We start from the raw sequence: 20,907 nt of genomic DNA on the forward strand, positions 1-20,907 counted from the left end.
TTTATGCTTGCAGTAGAGCTTACTGCCTACATATAAGGCGCTTACTATATCATTATACATGGAGCAGATATCTCTCCTATGCTTCATATCTTTACAATTAATATTGCTACATATTATTGCATCTTTAGGTAGATGAATATTGCTTAAGGATTTATCTGTATGGGCATAATAGGCTAGGATGTCTTCCTTTTGTAAGTGTTGACCAGTCCAGTTTTTCTGTATTAAAGCTTTTTCTATCTGTGGATACCACAGGTATGTGTTCAACATTTATTGTCATAGCAACAGGTATATGATCAGTCATTGCTGCCCCGTACAGAATGCTCATACACCCCAATGAGGCATGTGCATCAGCTGTACTAATACAGTGGTCCAGCCATGGTCCACTGACCATGGTTGAGAATTAAGGGACAGAAGTTTAGGGGTAACATGAGGGGGAACTTCTTTACTCAGAGAGTGGTAGCTGTGTGGAATGAGCTTCCAGTGGAAGTGGTGGAGGCAGGTTCCATTTTATCATTTAAAAATAAATTGGATAGGTATATGGACGGGAAAGGAATGGAGGGTTATGGTCTGAGTGCAGGTAGATGGGATTAGGGGAGAATAAGTTTTCAGCACGGACTAGAAGGGCCGGGATGGCCTGTTTCCGTGCTGTAATTGTTATATGGTTATATGGTTATATGATGTGGTGTGCCAGGCCTCACTAATATAAGTATAACTATCTGTAGGTAAAAGCACTTTGTTTGACAATATTAAATTATTATCTTGACAGAACTGAGCCATATGATTGGCCAATACTGAGTTCCTATCTGAGATATCTGCATTCATATCCCCAATGACATATACACTACAATAATTATTGTTTTGAATGAAAGAATAGATGAAAGCAAGTCTATTTAAATATTCATCCTCATTCTGATGGCATTCATAGGGTGTATATACATTCAGGATAACAAATTCCTTGTCGTTGTGAGTAAAGTGTACGGCAATGCACCAGTCAACATCAAGCCGAATCACATTTACTGATGAGTCAAGCTTCTTGTTCCATAGAATAGCCACACCCCCTGGTATCCTACCTGTGACTATTCCCATGCCAAGGTCAGTTGTACACTCCCCAGCCCCATGAAAGTTGTCATTGAGAGAATTGAGTTTGCCCAAGTCTTGCTTCGCTAAGAATGCACACATAGTATTGTCATCTACACACGTATGGTGACAGATACAATGAACATGTTGCTTGTGGCAGCATTGCAGCCTCAGACAAACGCAAAAAACATAAACAACAGCTGCATCAAATTCGTATTTTGTGCGGTTTAGTTTAGTTTAGAGATACAACGCAATATTGTTCGGCCGGCAGAGTCCGTGCCCAACACGTGCAAGTCCGTGCAATCCCCGTACACTAGCACTTACACTTCGCACTAGACAATTTACAGCCAAAGCCAAGTAATCTACAAACCTGTACGTCTTTGGGGTGTGGGGGGGAAACTGGAGCACCCGGAGAAAACCCATGCCATCAAAGTAAAGTAAAGTATCCTTTATTGTCATTCACACCTTTCGGTCTGAACAACATTTCGTCCCTTGCAGTCATACATGTAATAAAAATGACAAAAACACACAATCAACACAAATTTAACATCCACCACAGTGAGTTCACCAGGTACCTCCTCACTGTGATGGAGGCAAAAATCTTAAAGTCTCTTCCCTCCTTGTTCTCTCTCTGCTCCGAGGCGACCTGTGAGCTCCCAACGCTGTCAGGTCGCCGCTGCCGCTGCCACCGGAACGCCACAGCTCCGATGTTGCCACTGGAACGCTGCCCCAGCACTGAGGGACGTAAAGCGGTGGTCCGACCAGTCAGAGGCCATGCTGCAGGATGCACTGAGTGATGTCGACTAAAATATGTTCGAAGCAAGTTCCAGTGACGTCAGTGAGTTTGCGGAAGCAGTCACGGACTTCATCGCAACAATAACCGACAGCATCGTCCCCACGGTAAGGGTACGCACCTTTCCGAACCAAAAACCCTGGGTAGGCAGGTCCGCTCGTGTGGCCTTGAATGCTCGCTCTGCTGCCTACAACTCAGGCCTGGCATCAGGAAACATGGACGTCTACAAGGTAGAGTCCTACCGACTGCGAAGGGCGGTGAAGGACGCAAAGAGGAGGTACAGGGACAAAATGGAGTTACAGATGGAGCAGCAGGACGCCAGACGCCTGTGGCAGGAGCTACGGACTGTAACCAACTACCGGAGCACCCCTCCCTCATCCGCAAGTGCCGGCACCTCCCTAGCTGATGACCTGAACTCCTTTTACGCTCGTTTCGAGAGGGGCAACACCACCCCAGGTCTGCCACCTATTGACAATACCGCCAGCGGGCTGGCTACCGAAGCTGAAGGGAGGAATATGCACACATTCTCGCTGTCCGAGCATGACGTGAGGAGGGCTCTGATATGGGTGAACACAAGAAAAGCTGCAGGCCCCGATGGCATCTCGGGGCGAGTACTCAAGTCCTGTGCTACGCAGCTAGCTCCAGTGCTCACTACATTATTCAACCTCTCCCTGGACAAGTCCGTGGTCCCTGCCTGCTTCAAAAAATCCATCATTGTACCGGTACCAAAAAATGCCTCCCCAGCCTGTCTGAATGACTACCGTCCGGTGGCCCTTACCTTGGTAGTCATGAAATGCTTTGAGAGGCTGGTGAAGAATCACATCTGCGCCTTCTTCCCTCGGGACATGGACCCGTTACAGGTCGCATACCGTCCGAACAGATCCACGGACGATGCGGTCTCCCAGGTTTTGCACACCGCTCTCTCCCATCTGGACAGCCAGAAGGGGGGCTACGTGAGGATGCTGTTCATAGACTACAGTTCAGCCTTCAACACGATAGTCCCCACCAGACTGGCCGGGAAGCTGCTGGAATTGGGGCTCAACACCTCCCTGTGTGCCTGGGTCCTGGACTTTCTCACCGCCAGGCCCCAGGTAGTCAAGATGGGAGGGAATACATCAAAGTCCCTCACACTGAGCACAGGATCGCCTCAGGGTTGCGTCATCAGCCCCCTATTGTACTCCCTGTACACACATGACTGTGTGGCTAGGTTCAGCTCCAACTCAATAATTAAGTTTGCTGATGACACTGTGGTGGTGGGCCTGATCTCAGACAACGACGAGAAGGCCTACCGGGAGGAGATGGCTGATCTAGCACTCTGGTGCCAGGATAACAGCCTCCTCTTGAACATCAAAAAAACAAAGGAGCTGATCATGGACTTTAGGAGGGCACATCATCCGAGGACGTACACTCCATTGAGGATAAATGGGAATCCTGTGGATAGGGTGAATTGTTTTAAATATCTGGGAGTCCACATCTCCGAGGATATGACATGGGCATCACACGCCGCAGCACTAGTAAGGCAAGGCAGCGCCTTTACCACCTCAGGCAATTGAGGAAATTCAGAGTGTCTCCGAGGATCCTCCAGTGCTTCTATGCAGCGGCGGTGGAAAACATCTTGTCCGGGAATATTACCATCTGGTTTGGGAATTGCTCTGCCCAGGACAAGAAGGCTCAGCAGAGAGTAGTGCGTTCGGCCGAACGCACTATGGGAACTTCACTCGCCCCCACTGCAGGAACTATACATCAGGACGTGCAACTCCAGAGCCAACAATATCATGGGAGACCCCTTCCACCCCTGCAATGGACTGTTCCAGCTGCTACGGTCAGGCAAACGCCTCCGTTGCCATGCGGTGAGAACGGAGAGGTTGAGAAGGAGTTTCTTCCCAGAAGCCATTCGGACTGTAAACACCTATCTCGCCAGGGACTAACTTTACTGAACCTTTTCCTTCCAATATTTATTATGTAAAAGAATATGTGTGTGTTTATGATTGTGTTTATAGTTTGTTTGGTTGTTTGTTTGTTTGTCTTTTTGCACAAAGTCCGCAAGCATTGCCACTTTTCATTTCACTGCACATCTCGTATGTGTATGTGAGAAATAAACTTGACTTGACTTGACTTGAGGCCGACAGCTCCGCCATTAGGCCTCGGCGCAGACGGAGACGGACACGGGGGATACGACAAGAGAAGTCGCATCCCCCCTCCTCGAAGGAAGGGACCAAAAACATGTTTCTCCCCCCCACCCATACACAACATAATAAAATAAAACCAAAAATTAACTAAAACAGGAGAAACGGGGAGGACATACAAACCCCGTACAGACAACACCCATGGTCGGGATTGAACCAGGGTCTCTGGCACGGTAATGCCACTGTCCCACTTAGGAAACCTGAACGGAATCCTCTGGAGACTTTGCGCCCCATCCAACGTCTCCGTGCGGTTCCCGGAGGTTTTTGTCAGTCTCCATACCTGCTTCCACTACCTGCAACCACTGGCAACCACCTGCAACCTCCGGGAACCGCACGGAAACCTTGGGTGGGACGCAAAGTCGATGAGGTTTCCATTCAGGTTTCCTAAGTGGGACAGGGGCTGCCCCATTACAGGAAGGATGTGTGGGTTTTGCAGAGGATTCCCTCCTTTACCTTCCCCTTTACCTTTTTGCTTTACCTCCCCTCTCGACTCCATCCAGGGACCCAAGCAGTCTTTCCAGATGAGGTTCACCTGCACCTCTTCCAACCTCATTTATTGCATCCGCTGCTCTAGGTGTCAACGGTTCTACGTTGGTGAGACCAAGCACAGGCTTGGCGATCGCTTCGCCCAACACCTCCGCTCGGTTCACATTAACCAACCTGATCCCCCGGTGGCTCAGCACTTCAACTCCTCCTCCCATTCCGAATCCGACCTTTCTGTCCTGGGCCTCCTCCTGTGGCCAGTGAGTCCCACCGCAAATTGGAGGAGCAGCTCCTCATATTTCACTTGGGCAGTTTACACCCTAGTGGTATGAACATTGACTTCTCCAATGTCAGGTAGTTCCTGCTTTCTCCCTCCTCCCCATCCCCTCCCCAGCTCTCCCACAGCCCACTGTCTCCGCCTCTTCCTTTCTTCTCCCACCCCCCCCATCCTCACATCAGTCTGAAGAAGGGTCTCGGCCCAAAACGTCACCTATTCCTTTGCTCCATAGATGCTGCCTCACCCACTGAGTTTCTCCAGCATTTTTGTCTACCTTGGGTTGTGTCTAGATGAGGGAGTATTGGGGATAAGGAGAGGTTGGACAGACTTGGATAGTTTTCTCTGGAATATCAGAGGCTGAGAGCAGCGTATAAAATGTATGTGACATAGATAGGATAGACAGTCAGAGTATTTTACCCAGGGCGGTAATGTAACATATAATATATAATAACATAATGTAACGGTAATGTAAGGTAATGGCTACATCACTGCCCAGCGCGGCTTGGAATGACCGCGGGACTCTGCGAGCGCACGCCGGGGGCTCTAACACCAAGACCCGGTGTGCGACCTTGCATCACCCGGCGTGGCTTTAATGGCCGCGGGACAATCGCCATCGCCAGCCAGGGGCTTTGACATTGACTCTGACATGGGGGGGGGGGGGGGGAGAGTGCAGTGGAGAGATATGTGTATTTGGCCTTCCATCACAGCGATGTGATGGATGTTTATGTAAATTATGTTGTGTCTTGGGTCTATGTGTTTGTAATGTATGGCTGCAGAAACGGCATTTCGTTTGGGCCTCAAGGGGTCCAAATGACAATTAAATGTATCTTGTATCTTGTAAAGGAGGTTTACATGGCAATAAGGTGGAGGCACAGAGACTGTGATGCTGGAATGTCAAAGACAAAGAACAGCCCTGGAGGATCTCAGTGGATCAGGCAGCCTCTGTGGTGGGAAGTGAACAATCCGCAATTTGGGTCAGAATTCCTCACCTAGACTGGACATTGAGGAGAATAGGTAGGATAAAGAGGTGTGTGTGTGTGTGCGTGTGCGTGTGCATGTGCGTGTGCGTGTGCGTGTGCGCGCACGTGGTGTGTGTGTGTGTGTGTGTGTGTGTGTGTGTGTGTGTGTGTGTGTGTGTGCGTGTGCGTTTGCTTGTGCGTGTGTGGGAGGGATGGGGCACGAGCTGCCAAGTGGCAGCAAGAGATCCAGACGGCCACAGCAGACAGTGTGCAAGTGCTCGGCATAGTGGTCACCTCGTCTGTGTTTGGTCTCAACAATGTAGAGGCCACACAGGGGGCCGGTTGCAATGGAGAAGAGTAGAGGAGGTGCAGGTGGATCTGCAAGGGGTGTTTAGGTCACTGGATGGATGTGACAGAGGAGGTGTCAGGACAGGTGTTGGGGAAAGTCTACGTGGAGGGAAGGGAAAGATTCGTAGGGAGCGATGAGTGAACCAAGGGGTCACGGAGAGTGATGGGGAGAAGATGTGACTGGTGGTGGCACCGCAGAAGGGGTGAGATAGCAGTGTTTCATACACATTCAGATCGACACACGAACAAGCAGGGAGCTGAGGGTTGTGGATCACGTGCAGGTTAGAATGGTATCATGGTTGCCACAGACATCGTGGGCCGAAGGGCCTTTCCCTGTGCTTACTATTCCTTGCTCTATGATGGGCTAATGCTTGAGGGAATGGCCAAATGACCAGATGTGTTTCATATATTGTACATTATCCGGTGTCAAGTCCCATGAAATGCAGTCAGGACAGATGTTGATCAGAATTAGGGGATGTGTCAAGGTGCTGGCATGATCACCGTGTAGTGGTGTAACAGTATAAATTAGTCATTCAGCAGCCAGGGGCGGCTTTAAGCCGATTGGACAGATTGCTCCCAATTGGGCCCCGCGAGTAAGAGTGCCTCGCGCCAGAGTAATCTACTCTCGGCTCGGGTGGGGGTGAGGGGGGGGGGAGAGAGGGTGGGGGGGGGGGGAGGGAGAGTAGAGGGGTGGAGGGGGAATGGAGAAGAGGGGAGGTGGGTCGTTCCCTCACGGTCCCGGGGCAGAGCTCCCACCCCTCCAGTCGCCGTGCTTCACGACACAGCCCCGGCTCCATCCCTCACTCTCCCTGGGGAGACGCGGTGAACAATACAGGGAGGGCCAGACCGGGGGGTTGGAGCTACGTTTACAAACCTCGGCCTCAACTCACACCCGTCCACCCAGACCCCGACATCCGTTCCCACTGCCGGCCCTCTCCCTTTCTTACTTATAGGCTTACATGTATGCAATTTTATATTAAAATCTAGCTTAGATCTGTTTGGTCCATTAACTCGCTGGCACTTTTTAAGTACACATTTTGATTACTTTCCATTCTACCACAGAGATATAAAGTCTATAATAGACTTTATTTATATTTCTATGAATTGGCTGGGATCCTGGGGCTCACCAAAATGATTTCCAATTGGGCCCCGCACCTCCTAAGGCCGGCCCTGCCAGCCCCAAATGATCCACTTCCTCCTTGACACCCAGAATTAGCCTCCGCTGACAGATTAAATACGTAGGAAGGAACTGCAGATGCTGGTTTAAACAGAAAATAGACACAAAGTGCTGGAGTAACTCAGCGGGACAGGCAGCATGTCTGGAGAGAAGGAACAGGTGACGTTTCGGGTCGAGACCCTTCTTATCACCCATTCCTTCTCTCCAGAGATACTGAGTTACTCCAGCTTTTTGTGTCTCGGCAGATTTTCTATTAGGAGAGTCGAGGACTTGAGGTCACAGCCTCGAAATTAAAGGATGTTGTTTTAGGAAGGAGATGAGAAGAAATGTCTTTAGTCAGACGGCTCGATTGTAATCATGTACAGTCTTTACTCTGACTGGTTAACATGCAATTCTGAATAGTAGGGTAGACTCAATGGGCTGAATGGCCTACATTTACCCCTATGGCTACTGAAATGAGGAAGGAGTTAGTAACACACCATGTTTTGCAGACTGGCTGTGTGTCCCCATCAGTTCTGGCTTGTGTGTGGTTTACTCAGTGAAGAAAGCGAATGGCATGTTGGCCTTTATAACAAGAGGAATCGAATATAGGAGCAAACAGGTCCTTCTGCAGTTGTACAGAGCCCTAGTGAGACCACACCTGGAGTATTGTGTGCAGTTTTGGTCCCCTAATTTGAGGAAGGACATTCTTGCTATTGAGGGAGTGCAGCGTAGGTTTACAAGGTTAATTCCCGGGATGACGGGACTGTCATGTGCTGAGAGAATGGAGTGGCTGGGCTTGTACATTCTGGAGTTTAGAAGGATGAGGGGTATCTCATTGGGACATATAAGATTGTTAAGGGATTGCACACGCTAGAGGCAAGAAACATGTTCCCGATGTTGGGGGAGTCCAGAACCAGAGGCCACAGTTTAAGAATAGGTTCTCCGCCATGGCTGATCTATTTCTCCCTCTCAACCCCATTCTCCTGCCTTCCCCCTGGGTCCCCTTGACACCTACACACTTGTCACACCTGACACAAGACGGTCATAGATGGGATCATACAGCATGGAGCCAGGCCCTTCAGGAGGGGGATAGTATGTTTTAAAACACATCACTAAACTGAGATATCCAGGGGACAAAGTTTCATCTGAAAGAAGCTCAGAGAGAAGGCAGGAGAATGGGATTAGGAGGGAGAGATAGATCTGCCATGGTTGAATGACGGAGTAGGTTTGATGGGCCGAACGGCCTGCTATCACTTATGACCTTATCACTGTGAAGGCTTGTCTGTGGCCGGGGGATGGGAGGGGGCTGGAGATGTGGGAGAGGAGGGGTGTTGATTCACGTTTTTCTCTCACATCGGTTGTTTCGACAATAATCGACCAGGCACCGCGGTTGCTTTAAACGTACATTTATTGAGCAGGAGTCTTCACACAGGTTACAACCTGGCAAAGAGTCAAGCTGCCTGCCCTTAATTGCAAGGCTCTTTATATGTTAATGCCACCGTTTAGCACCTCCCACATTCCCCCGATCAAAGAACCGACACGTACGAAGAATACAGGAAACCAAGTATGTACATATAAGGGGATGATAGAGGAACCACACATAAACTCAGACCAGTACATCCCTTAGTCTTCCTGGCAAGGGGGGGGTTGTGTATTCCTCAATCTTGTCAGACTGGGCCTGTGATCCTTTATTCATGACTACGCAGTAACTGCAAGACATTGTGTATTCCCTCCTAACAGCCTGTTCCAGCAAGCCTGGTCAGCAGCCATCTTATGTCCTTTGTTTCAGTCTACCTGGCCAACCATTTTGTCTTACAGAACAATCTTATAGCATTGATTCAGAATTTCTATTCATCAGGGGCAGGTAGGAGGATGAATGCCTCCAGCGTCTTCAATGTGGGCTGCAGGAAGCATGGCAGACACCAGCCCTCTCCCCAGTCAGTATCTCAGTGTTGATAGGACCTGCGGCTAGATTTCGTCAATGTCTGGCACTGTGTGTGTCTTTAGTTTCGGTTTCATTTCAGACTGGACAGTTTTTGTTTCCCAGTTTAGTAAACCGCACACGGGCCAGAACTGATGGTGACACACAGCCAGTCTGCAAAACATGTTGTGTTACTAACTCCTTCCTCGTTTCAGTAGCCATAGGGGTGAATGTAGGCCATTCGGCCCATTGAGTCTACCCTATTATTCGGAATAGCGTGTTAACCAGTCAGAGTAAAGACTGTACATGATTACAATCGAGCCGTCTGACTAAAGACATTCCTTCTCATCTCCTTCCTAAAAGAACATCCTTTATATTCGAGGCTGTGACCTCAAGTCCTCGACTCTCCTCATAGACAATCTGCCGAGACACAAAAAGCTGGAGTAACTCAGCTTCTCTGGAGAGAAGGAATGGGTGATAAGAAGGGTCTCGACCCGAAACGTCACCTGTTCCTTCTCTCCAGACATGCTGCCTGTCCCGCTGAGTTACTCCAGCACTTTGTGTCTATTTTCTGTTTAAACCAGCATCTGCAGTTCCTTCTACATATTTAATCTGTCAGCGGAGGCTAATTCTGGGTGTCAAAGAAGGAAGTGGATCATTTGGGGCTGGCTCGTTACCAGTGAGGAGATGCGGACCGCCTCCAAACTCCAGCGGCTCAGCACTTGGTCCGTTGCAGAAGGACGCAGCCGGCGGCTAGAAGAATGCGGACAATTCGGATCTCTCACCTGGTCCAGGGACCGTGGACGCTGATGGCCATCCTGTGCCTCTGCCTCCTGTTCCTCTACGTCCTTGTTGGGGGCGGGCAGCAGCACATCCAGCCCGGGTCCGGGGAACTGGACAAACTGCGGGTGGAGGCGGCCAAGCTGCGGGTGGAGGTAACTGGGCTGCGGGAGAAGACGGCCAAGCTGCGGGATGAGACGGCCAAGCTGCGGGATGAGACGGGCAAGCAGCGGGAGAAGACGGCCAAGCTGCGGGATGAGACGGCCAAGCTGCGGGATGAGACGGGCAAGCTGCGGGTGGAGGCGGGCAAGCTGCGGGATGAGGCGGGCAAGCTGCGGGTGGAGGTAACTGGGCTGCGGGTGGAGGCGGGCAAGCTACAAGAGCAGGTTGCGGGGGAAAGGCGGCGATGGAGCTACACAGTAGTGAGCAAAGATGCTAGAGGAGCGCTACACTAATGGACAAAGTAGTGAGGGAGTTTACACTAACACTAATCCTACACACACTTTGGAGTTTGAGGTTTTTATTGTCACATTGTCACTTTAGTTGCGAGCTAACCAGTCAGCGGGAAGGCAATACGTGATTGCCATGGAGCCGTCCACAGTGTACAGATACATGATAAGGGAATAATGTTTAGTGCAAGGTAAAGCCAGTAAAGTGGGATTATAAGATGGTCCAAGGGTCTCCAATGAGGTAGATGGTAGTTCAGGACTGCTCTCCAGTTGTTGGTGGGATGAGTCAGTTACCTGATAACAGCTGGGAAGAAACTGAACTTACATAGGATCCAGAGAAATACTTTAAGCAAAGTCATGTTTATTACATTTCAGTATTTTCTTGTGTCTTTTTAAACAGAGGTCTGCTCAGAATGAGATGATTAAAAAACTGCAAGATCAGAACCGGGCCTTGGAGATCAAAATTGACAAAATGCAGGGTGAGTTCAACAACAATTGCATTTGCATAGCGCCTTGGAGGATGTTCCTAAGTACTAGAGAGAAATGTATATGTTGAATAAAATCCGATGCTAAGCCGGTGAGTTGGAGAATGAGGCCATCTTTCGTCAGATGGTGGTGAATCTGTGGAATTCTTTGCCACAAAAGGCTGTGGAGGCCAAGTCAGTGGATATTTTTAAGGCAGAGATAGATAGATTCTTGATCAGTATCGGTGTCCGAGGTTATGGGGAGAAGGCAGGAGAATGGTGTTAGGAGGGAGAGATAGATCAGCCATGATTGAATGGCGGAGTGGACTTGATGGGCCGAATGTCCCTATTCTACCCCTATCACTTAAGACCTTAAGTCTACTCCGCCATTCAATCGTGGCTGATCTATCTCTCCCTCTCAGCCCCATTCTCCTGCCTTCTCTCCGTGACCCCTTGACACCCACACACTTGTCACAGCTGACATAAGAAGGTCATAGATGGGGTCATACAGCGTGGAGCCAGGCACTTCGGGAGGGGGATAGTATGCTTTAAAACTCATCAGGAAGCTGAAATATCCATAATTTCTCTCCAAATCCACCATCTTCAAATTCTTCTTTTGATAGGTGATCTCCAAGGCTGTCGGAATGCGAGCGTGAAACATGGAGAACTGGTGCAAGGATTTAAGCACAGTTTGGAAATCAATGAAGGCCAAAACTCAAACCTACGGAAGGAGGTAGCGGGGCTGTGAGGGGAGGTTGCGGGACATGGGGCTGTGGAAAGCGGAGCTGCGGGGAAAAGCTGGTGACTGGACACTAGTGAAGGAGCGTTACACTATTGGGCAGTAGTGAGGGAGCCAAACCGAGTCCGCACCGACCAGCGTTCCCCGCACACTAACACTATCCTACACACACTAGGGACAATTTACAATGATACCAAGCCAATCAACCAACAAACCTGCATGTCTTTGGAGCTTGAGGTTTTTATTGTCACAGTGAAAAGCTTTAGTTGCGAGCTAACCAGTCAGCAGGAATACAATACGTGATTACAATCGAGCCGTCCACAGTGTACAGATACATGATAAGGGAATAACGTTTAGTGCAAGGTAAAGCCAGTAAAGTGGGATTATAAAATAGTCCAAGGGTCTCCAATGAGGTAGATGGTAGTTCAGGACTGCTCTCCAGTTGTTGGTGGGATGGGTCAGTTACCTGATAACAGCTGGGAAGAAACTGAACTTACCTAGGATCCAGAGAAATACTTTAAGCAAAGTCATGTTTTTTACAGTTCAGTATTTTCTTGTGTTTTATTAAACAGGTGTCTGCTCAAAATGAGATGATCAAAAAACTGCAAGATCAGAACCGGGCCGTGCAATCCAAAATTGACAAAATGCAAGGTCAGTTCAACAACAATTGCATTTGCATAGCGCCTTGGAGGATGTTCCTAAGTACTAGAGAGAAATGTATATGTTGAATAAAATCCGATGCTAAGCCGGAGAGTTGGAGAATGAGGTCATAAGTTCATGTGATAGGAGCAGAATGAGGCCATCTTTAGTCAGATGGTGGTGAATCTGTGGAATTATTTGCCACAAAAGGCTGTGGAGGTCAAGTCAGTGGATATTTTTAAGGCAGAAATGGATAGATTCTTGATTAGTACGGCTGTCAGGGGTTATGGGGAGAAGGCAGGAGAATGGGGTTAGGAGGGAGAGATAGATCAGCCATGATTGAATGGCGGAGTGGACTTGATGGGCCGAATGTCCCTATGCTACCCCTATCACTTATGACCTTAAGTCTACTCCACCATTCAATCGTGGCTGATCTATCTCTCCCTCTCAGCCCCATTCTCCTGCCTTCTCCCCGTGACCCCTTGACACCCACACACTTGTCACAGCTGACATAAGAAGGTCATAGATGGGGTCATACAGCGTGGAGCCAGGCCCTTCGGGAGGGGGATAGTATGCTTTAAAACTCATCAGGAAGCTGAAATATCCATCATTTCTCTCCAAATCCACCATCTTCAAATTCTTCTTTTGATAGGTGATCTCCAAGGCTGTCGGAATGCGAGCGTGAAACACGGAGAACTGGTGCAAGGATTTAAGCGCAGTTTGGAAATCAATGAAGGCCAAAACACAAACCTACGGAAGGAGGTAGCGGGGCTGTGAGGGGAGGTTGCGGGACATGGGGCTGCGGTAAGCGGAGCTGCGGGGAAAAGCTGGTGACTGGACACTAGTGAAGGAGCGTTACACTATTGGGCAGTAGTGAGGGAGCCACACCGAGTCCGCACCGACCAGCGTTCCCTGCACACTAACACTATCCTACACACACTAGGGGCAATTTACAATGATACCAAGCCAATCAACCAACAAACCTGCATGTCTTTGGAGCTTGAGGTTTTTATTGTCACAGTGAAAAGCTTTAGTTGCGAGCTATCCAGTCAGCAGGAAGACAATACGTGATTACAATCGAGCCGTCCACAGTGTACAGATACATGATAAGGGAATAACGTTTAGTGCAAGGTAAAGCCAGTAAAGTGGGATTATAAAATAGTCCAAGGGTCTCCAATGAGGTAGATGGTAGTTCAGGACTACTCTCCAGTTGTTGGTGGGATGAGTCAGTTACCTGATAACAGCTGGGAAGAAACTGAACCTTTACATAGGATCCAGAGAAATATTTTAAGCAAAATCATGATTTTTACATTTCAGTATTTTCTTGTGTCTTTTTAAACAGAGGTCTGCTCAGAATCAGATGATCAACAAACTGCAAGATCAGAACCGGGAATTGGAGTTCAAAATTGACGAAATGCAAGGTCAGTTCAACAACAATTGCATTTGCATAGCGTCTTGGAGGATGTTCCTAACTACTAGAGAGAAATGTACATGACCATATAACAATTAAAGCACGGAAACAGGCCATCTCGACCCTTCTAGTCCGTGCCGAACACATATTCTCCCCTAGTCCTGCGCTCAGACCATAACCCTCCATTCCTTTCTCGTCCATATAACTATCCAATTTATTTTTAAATGATAAAAACGAACCTGCCTCCACCACCTTCACTGGAAGCTCATTCCACACAGCCACCACTCTCTGAGTAAAGATGTTCCCCCTCATGTTACCCCTAAACTTCTGTCCCTTAATTCTGAAGTCATGTCCTCTTGGTTGAATCTTCCCTACTCTCAGTGGGAAAAGCTTATCCACGTCAACTCTGTCTATCCCTCTCATCATTTTAAAGACCTCTATCAAGTCCCCCCTTAACCTTCTGCGCTCCAAAGAATAAAGCCCTAACTTGTTCAACCTTTCTCTGTAACTTAGTTGCTGAAACCCAGGCAACATTCTAGTAAATCTCCTCTGTACTCTCTCTATTTTGTTGACATCCTTCCTATAATTAGGCGACCAAAATTGTACATCATACTCCAGAATTGGCCTCACCAATGCCTTGTACAATTTTAACATTACATCCCAACTTCTATACTCAATGCTCTGATTTATAAAGGCCAGCACACCAAAAGCTTTCTTTACCACCCTATCTACATGAGATTCCACTTTCAGGGAACTGTGCACAGTTATTCCCAGATCCCTCTGTTCACCTGCATTCTTCAATTCCCTACCATTTACCATGTACATCCTATTTTGATTTGTCCTGCCAAGATGTTGCACCTCACACTTATCAGCATTAAACTCCATCTGCCATCTTTCAGCCCACTCTTCCAACTGGCATAAATCTCTCTGCAGACTTTGAAAATCTACTTCATTATCCACAACCCCACCTATCTTAGTATCATCTGCATACTTACTAATCCAATTTACCACACCATCATCCAGATCATTGATGTACATGACAAACAACAGTGGACCCAACACAGATCCCTGTGGCACCCCACTAGTCACTGGCCTCCAACCTGACAAACAACCATCCACCATTACCCTCTGGCATCTCCCATTCAGCCACTGTTGAATCCATCTTGCTACTCCACCATTAATACCCAACCATTGAACCTTCTTAACCAACCTTCCATGAGGAACCTTGTCAAAGGCCTTACTGAAGTCTATATATACAACATCCACTGCTTTACCCTCATCAATTTCCCGAGTAATCTCTTCAAAAAATTCAAGAAGATTAGTCAAACATGACCTTCCAGGCACAAATCCATGTTGACTGTTCCTATTCAGACCCTGTTTATCCAGATGCTTATATATATTATCTCTAAGTATCCTTTCCATTAATTTGCCCACCACTGACGTCAAACTAACAGGTCTATAATTGCTAGGTTTACTCATGGACCCCTTTTTAAACAATGGAACAACATGCGGAGTACGCCAATCCTCCGGCACTATTCCCATTTCTAATGACATTTGAAATATTTCTGTCATAGCCCCTGCTATTTCTACACTAACTTCCCTCAATGTCCTAGGGAATATCCTGTCCGGACCTAGAGACTTATCCACTTTTATATTTCTCAAAAGTGTCAGTACTTCCTCTTCTTTGAATCTCATAGTTTCCATAACTACTCTACTTGTTTCCCTTACCTCACATAATTCAATATCCTTCTCCTTGGTGAATACCGAAGAAAAGAAATTGTTCAATATCTCCCCCATCTCTTTTGGCTCTGCAGATAGCTGTCCACTCTGACTCTCTAATGGACCAATTTTATCCCTCGTTATCCTTTTGCTATTAATATAGCTGTAGAAACCCTTTGGATTTACTTTCACCTTACTTGCCAAAGCAACCTCATATCTTCTTTTAGCTTTTCTAATTTCTTTCTTGAGATTCTTTTTACATTCTTTATACTCCTCAAGCACCTCATTTACTCCATGCTGCCTATAATTATTGTAGATCTCCCTTTTTTTCCGAACCAAGTGTCCAATTTCCCTTGAAAACCATGGCTCTTTCCTATTTTTACTATTTCCTTTCAACCGAACAGGGACATAAAGATTCTGTACTCTTAAAATTTCACCTTTAAATGTACTCCATTTCTCTTCCACATCTTTCCCATAAAACAAAATGTCCCAATTTACTCCTTTTAAATCCTTTCGCATCTCCTCAAAGTTAGCCTTTCTCCAATCAAAAATCTCAACCCTAGGTCCAGTTCTGCCCCTCTCCATAATTATATTGTCATGTTGAATAAAATTCGATGCTAAGCCGGTGAGTTGGAGAAGGGGGTCATAAGTTCATGTGATAGGAGCAGAATGAGGCCATCTTTAGTCAGATGGTGGTGAATCTGTGGAATTCCTTGCCACAGACGGCTGTGGAGGCCAAGTCAGTGGATATTTTTAAGGCAGAGATGGATAGATTCTTGATCAGTACGGGTGTCAGAGGTTATGGGGAGAAGGCAGGAGAATGGGGTTAGGAGGGAGAGATAGATCAGCCATGATTGAAAGATGGAGTAGACTGGATGGGCCGAATGTCCCTATTCTACTCCTATCACTTATGATCTTAAGTCTACTCCACCATTTAATCGTAGCTGATCTATCTCTCCCTCTTAACTCCATTCTCCTGCCATCTCCCCGTGACCCCTCGACACCCACACACTTGTCACAGCTGACATAAGAAGGTCATAGCTGGGGTCATACAGCGTGGAGCCAGGCCCTTCATGTATGCTTTAAAACTCATCAGGAAGCTGAAATATCCAGGGAGCAAAGTTTCAGCTCAAAGAAGCTCCACCCTTTCTCTCCAAATCCACAATCTTCAAATTCTTCTTTATAGGCGATCTTCATGGGTGTCGGACTGAGAGCGGGAGGCACGGGGAACTGGTGGAAGGATTGAAGAGCAATTTGGGTAAATGTGGAAGAGAAAACTCAGACCTTCGGTATTCTCTGTAAGTCCTTGTGTCTTTATGAAATAGAATTTGGTTTTGGGTGCTATTTGATCACCCGTACACCAGTTCTATCCCACACACTCAGGACAATTTACGGAAGCCAATTAACCTACAATCATGCACGCTTTTGGAATGTGGGACCCGCATTTGATGCTGACCATGGGTGCTGTTTGTACAGTGTTTGTATGTTCTTCCCGTGACCATCATGGGGTTTCTCAGGAAGCTCCGGTTTCCTCAAACATCCCAGGGATGTGCAGGTTTGCAGGTTAATTGGCTCATGTAAAGTTGTGACTTGTCCCTGGTGTGAGATAGTGCTAGTGTACGGGTGGGTGATCGCTGGTCGGCATGGACTCAGTGGGCTGAAGGACCTCTTTGCACACCGTGTCTCTAAACTAAAACCCAAGCCGTCACAGAGAGAACATATGAAGAGCAGTGCTAGCGGAACTCAAGAGCGGAACTAGCTATCAATACATGGAGGGGACAGGGGGGACACAATATCTTGGCGGCCACGCGCGTATGCGCACACACACACACACACTCGTGAGGCTTCGGAAGCTCAATCCAGCGCTAAATGCAGCTCAACTCTGCCTGTCTCACCGGATTAACTACAGCCCCGCTGGACTGACGGGACACCAACGCTGCTTCTCCGCGCTGGCCATAGTTCCCGCAAGTCCAGGAAGGCGGTAGGCTCACCTGGCGGGACAGGCAGAGTTAGCTGGGTTTAGCGCTGTTTCTCTGCGCTGGCCCGTCTGACTCCCGACCAAAGGTCCTATAGCGGAGGATCTTTGCTGCCGACCTTTATCAACCTTCTATGACCTCTCTGGCCACCCGTGGGTGGGGGGGGGGGGGGCACTCGGGAGGGGACAAGACAGCGCCGGAGACCTGGCCGGGATCGATCCTGACTGCGGATGAGGCGCAGGTCTGTGCCACGCCTCCCTCATCCCATCATGTCCCGCCCCCATTGCCTGCTGACCGACGTCTCTCTCGTCCAATCGGCGCCCTCGATCATCAGTCCCACCCCCACTATCTCGCGGAAAGTGGAGATTTCACCGGATTTTAAAATCACCGGGTTCTCCGCCCCTGCTCTGTACAGACAGCACCCGTAGTCAAGATCAAGCCTGGGTCTTGCAACTACCGCTGTGCCGTGTCTGCGGCATTCTCTGCCTCAAAGGGCGGTGGAGGCCGGTTCTCGGGATACTTTCAAGAGAGAGCTAGATAGGGCTCTTAAAGATAGCGGAGTCAGGGGATGTGGGGAGAAGGCATGAACGGGGTACTGATTGGGGATGATCAGCCAAGATAACATTGAATGGCGGTGCTGGCTCGAAGGGCCGAATGGCCTACTCCTGCACCTATTGTCTATTGTCACTGTGCCGCCCGTAATGGGTTATGGAGGGAATTGCCCTGAGAGTTTGGCTCACAAAAGGCCAGACCAAAGCTGGGCTTCTGGAAGACCATTCTTCAATCTCCTTTTTTAAAATAATAGCGAATTAATTCAGAATTACCTGCATTTATTTCTTACAGACGAAGCTGCCGGCCTCGAGAATGCCAATGGCAGAATGATAACAAATGGTGGCTCAATTTGCCGTTTGGATTGGGCTGTTTCCTGCGTTGTTGCCTCGGCTATTGTTTCAAATAATATGAATGGTAAGTTGATGGGACAAGCGATGCACAGTGGGGGGGGAATAGAGGGTGTGTGAGCGGGTGCAGGGCTCATCAGTCCTAGGAGCAGAATTAGACCATTCGGCCCATCAAGTCTACTCCGCCATTCAATCATGGAAGCGGTGAGGTATGGGGAGTGGGGGGGGGGGGGGGGGGGGGGGGGGGGGGGGGGGTGAGATGTAGAGATGGGGGGGGGGTGGGTGATATGGTGTGGGGAGTGGGTGTGGTAAAGTTAGTGATAGTATGGGGGGGGGGCAGAAAGAGTTGTGGGAGAGAGAATCCTTGGGATGGCGACGTGGATACAGCTCAGACCATCACACAAACCAACCTCCCTTCCATTGACTCCATCCACACCTCACGCTGCCTTGGCAAGGCCAGCAGCATAATCAAGGACCAGTCTCATCCCGGCCACTCCCTCGTCTCCCCTCCCATCAGCCACCACATGGCGAGATGGCCTGTTTCCGTGCTGTAAATTGTTATATGGTTATATGGTTAAGAGGTACAGAAGTGTGAAAACGCACACCACCAGATTCAGGGACAGTTTCTTCCCAGCTGTTATCAGGCAACTGAACCATCCTACCACAACTAGAGAGCAGTGCTGAACTACTATCTACCTCATTGGTTACCCTCGGACTATCCTTGCTCGGACTTTATTGGCTTTACCTTGCACTAAACGTATTTCCCTTATCAAGTATCTGTACACTGTAAATGGCTCGATTGTAATCTTGTATTGTCTTTCCACTGACTGGTTAGCAAGCAACAAAAAGCTTTTCACTGTACCTCTGTACACGGGACCATACACTGAACTGAACTGAACTAGGGGGAGGGGTGGGTGATTTGTGGGGTGCATGTGGGCAGGGAGGATGGGGAGCTGGGTGTGGGCAAAGCTTGTTGTGAGAGCTCGGGTCAGTGGACACCCTGGTCGGTTATACGAGAAGGGATGTATGAATGATCAGGAGGATGTGTAGAATGGAGGTACAGATGCTGGTTTACACTGAGGATAGTGCTGGAGCAGTAACTCAGCGGGCCAGGCAGCATCTCTGGAGGGATAGGATGGGTGACGTTTCAGGTCGGGACCTTCCTCAGACCGAGGGGAGGGACAGGGAGGTTATGAGGTGATAGGAAAATAGAAATGTCTGAATATCCTGTTGTGCCCTTTAAATCCCAAGGCAGACCTTGAAGGTTGGAAACTCCTGTCCGAAGGGAAGGCAGTGGTTGGTGGTTATAAACAGAATGATGATCCTCTAGGTGTGACCCTCGAGAGAACTTTATCGTGAAGATCTTTCCCCACAGTTCTGCTCCACCTGAACGGTTCTGCTGTGGTGTGAGTGGACCTCCGCATGGCCAGCATCCTTGGTACCCCCTTGTTCAATGAGTTGGCAATGAGACTGCAAGCCAGGCTTGGTTGGGTGACAAGGGTGCGGTGATGTGGAGATAGGTAGAGGCGTGGGGCACGGAATGGGAAAGAACAACCGTGGATATTGGTCCCGTTCCCTCGCCCGCCCCGTTATAGACTTTACACCCCATGTCTACCTCCCTTGTACCCACATCACACAGCCCTCTGCAATGTTACATCATGTTCCATTCACTGCAAACTACAAATAATATTCCTTCCTGTTCACCAACGCTATCAACTGATTATCACAAAAGATAGACAACAAATGCAATGCTGGAGAAACTCAGCGGGTGAGGCAGCATCTATGGAGCGAAGGAATAGGTGACGTTTTGGGTCGAGACCCTTCTTCAGACAGAGAGATGCTCCCTGGCCCACTGAGTTACTCCAGCATCTTCCATGTAAACCAGCATCAACAGATCTTTCCTACACGTTCAATTAACATTTCTGCTGTTTCCACGCAATTCAACAAGTGTGACTTGTCCCTGGCCCACGTGCACAGTGGCTATGGATTTAATATTTGTGTATTTTTTAAATTCTGATTAAATTTATAATAAAATATCACGATTTATTAAAAAAAACAGGTGTCAAATCAGATTTTCTTGCTTCCACTTCATTAGAACTGTTATTCCCAAACCAAGTCTGGATATTGTTATTTAATTTACCGGACATGGATGTCATGGTGGCACAGCGGTAGAGTTGCTGCCTCACAGCATCAGAGACCCGGGTTCCATCCTGACTATGGGTGCTGTCTGTACGGAGTTTGCATGTTCTCCCTGTGACCTGTGTGGGTTTTCTCCGGGTGCTCCGGTTTCCTCCTGCGCTCCAAAGGCATGCAGGCTTGTAGGTTAATTTGGCTTTGGTGAAATTGTAAATTGTCCCTAGCGTGTGGGATGGTGCTAGTGCGCGGGGTGAGTTGCTAGTCGGTGGGCTGAAGGGCCTGTTTCTGCGCCCTATTTCTGAAGCCTAAAGTCAGTCGGCAGAGCTTTGGATCGATGACGTTTCGGAGCAGGACGAAGTTGGGTCTCAACCCGAAACACCATCGATCCACGTTGAAACGTGCTGATGAAACTGACAGCAGACGGTCACGGTGGCGGTACACGACCCGGCAACAGGCGAGCGTGGTCACCGAGCCTGGCCCCTGCTTGTTCCC

General features: G+C 48.5%; 1 protein-coding gene across 2 annotated transcripts; it reads left to right on the forward strand.

Annotated features, from left to right (window-relative positions):
• Nucleotides 1-9,832: 9,832 nt before the first annotated feature.
• On the forward strand, nt 9,833-20,548 carry LOC129713165 (RILP-like protein 1). Of its 2 annotated transcripts, none has more exons than XM_055662002.1 (9): nt 9,833-10,327; nt 10,833-10,911; nt 11,520-11,629; nt 12,208-12,286; nt 12,927-13,036; nt 13,617-13,695; nt 16,591-16,702; nt 18,224-18,346; nt 19,531-20,548. In XM_055662002.1, exons 1-8 carry the CDS (start codon nt 9,965-9,967, stop codon nt 18,336-18,338), a joined length of 1,047 nt encoding a protein of 348 aa, XP_055517977.1. In that variant the 5' UTR covers nt 9,833-9,964; the 3' UTR covers nt 18,339-18,346; nt 19,531-20,548. The 2 variants fall into 2 exon arrangements, with proteins under 2 accessions (XP_055517977.1, XP_055517978.1); XM_055662003.1 differs by having other exon boundaries at nt 9,836-10,138.
• Nucleotides 20,549-20,907: the final 359 nt, after the last annotated feature.

The sequence above is a fragment of the Leucoraja erinacea genome, chromosome 35, assembly GCF_028641065.1.
Source record: "Leucoraja erinacea ecotype New England chromosome 35, Leri_hhj_1, whole genome shotgun sequence".
Taxonomy (NCBI): Eukaryota; Metazoa; Chordata; class Chondrichthyes; order Rajiformes; family Rajidae; genus Leucoraja; species Leucoraja erinaceus.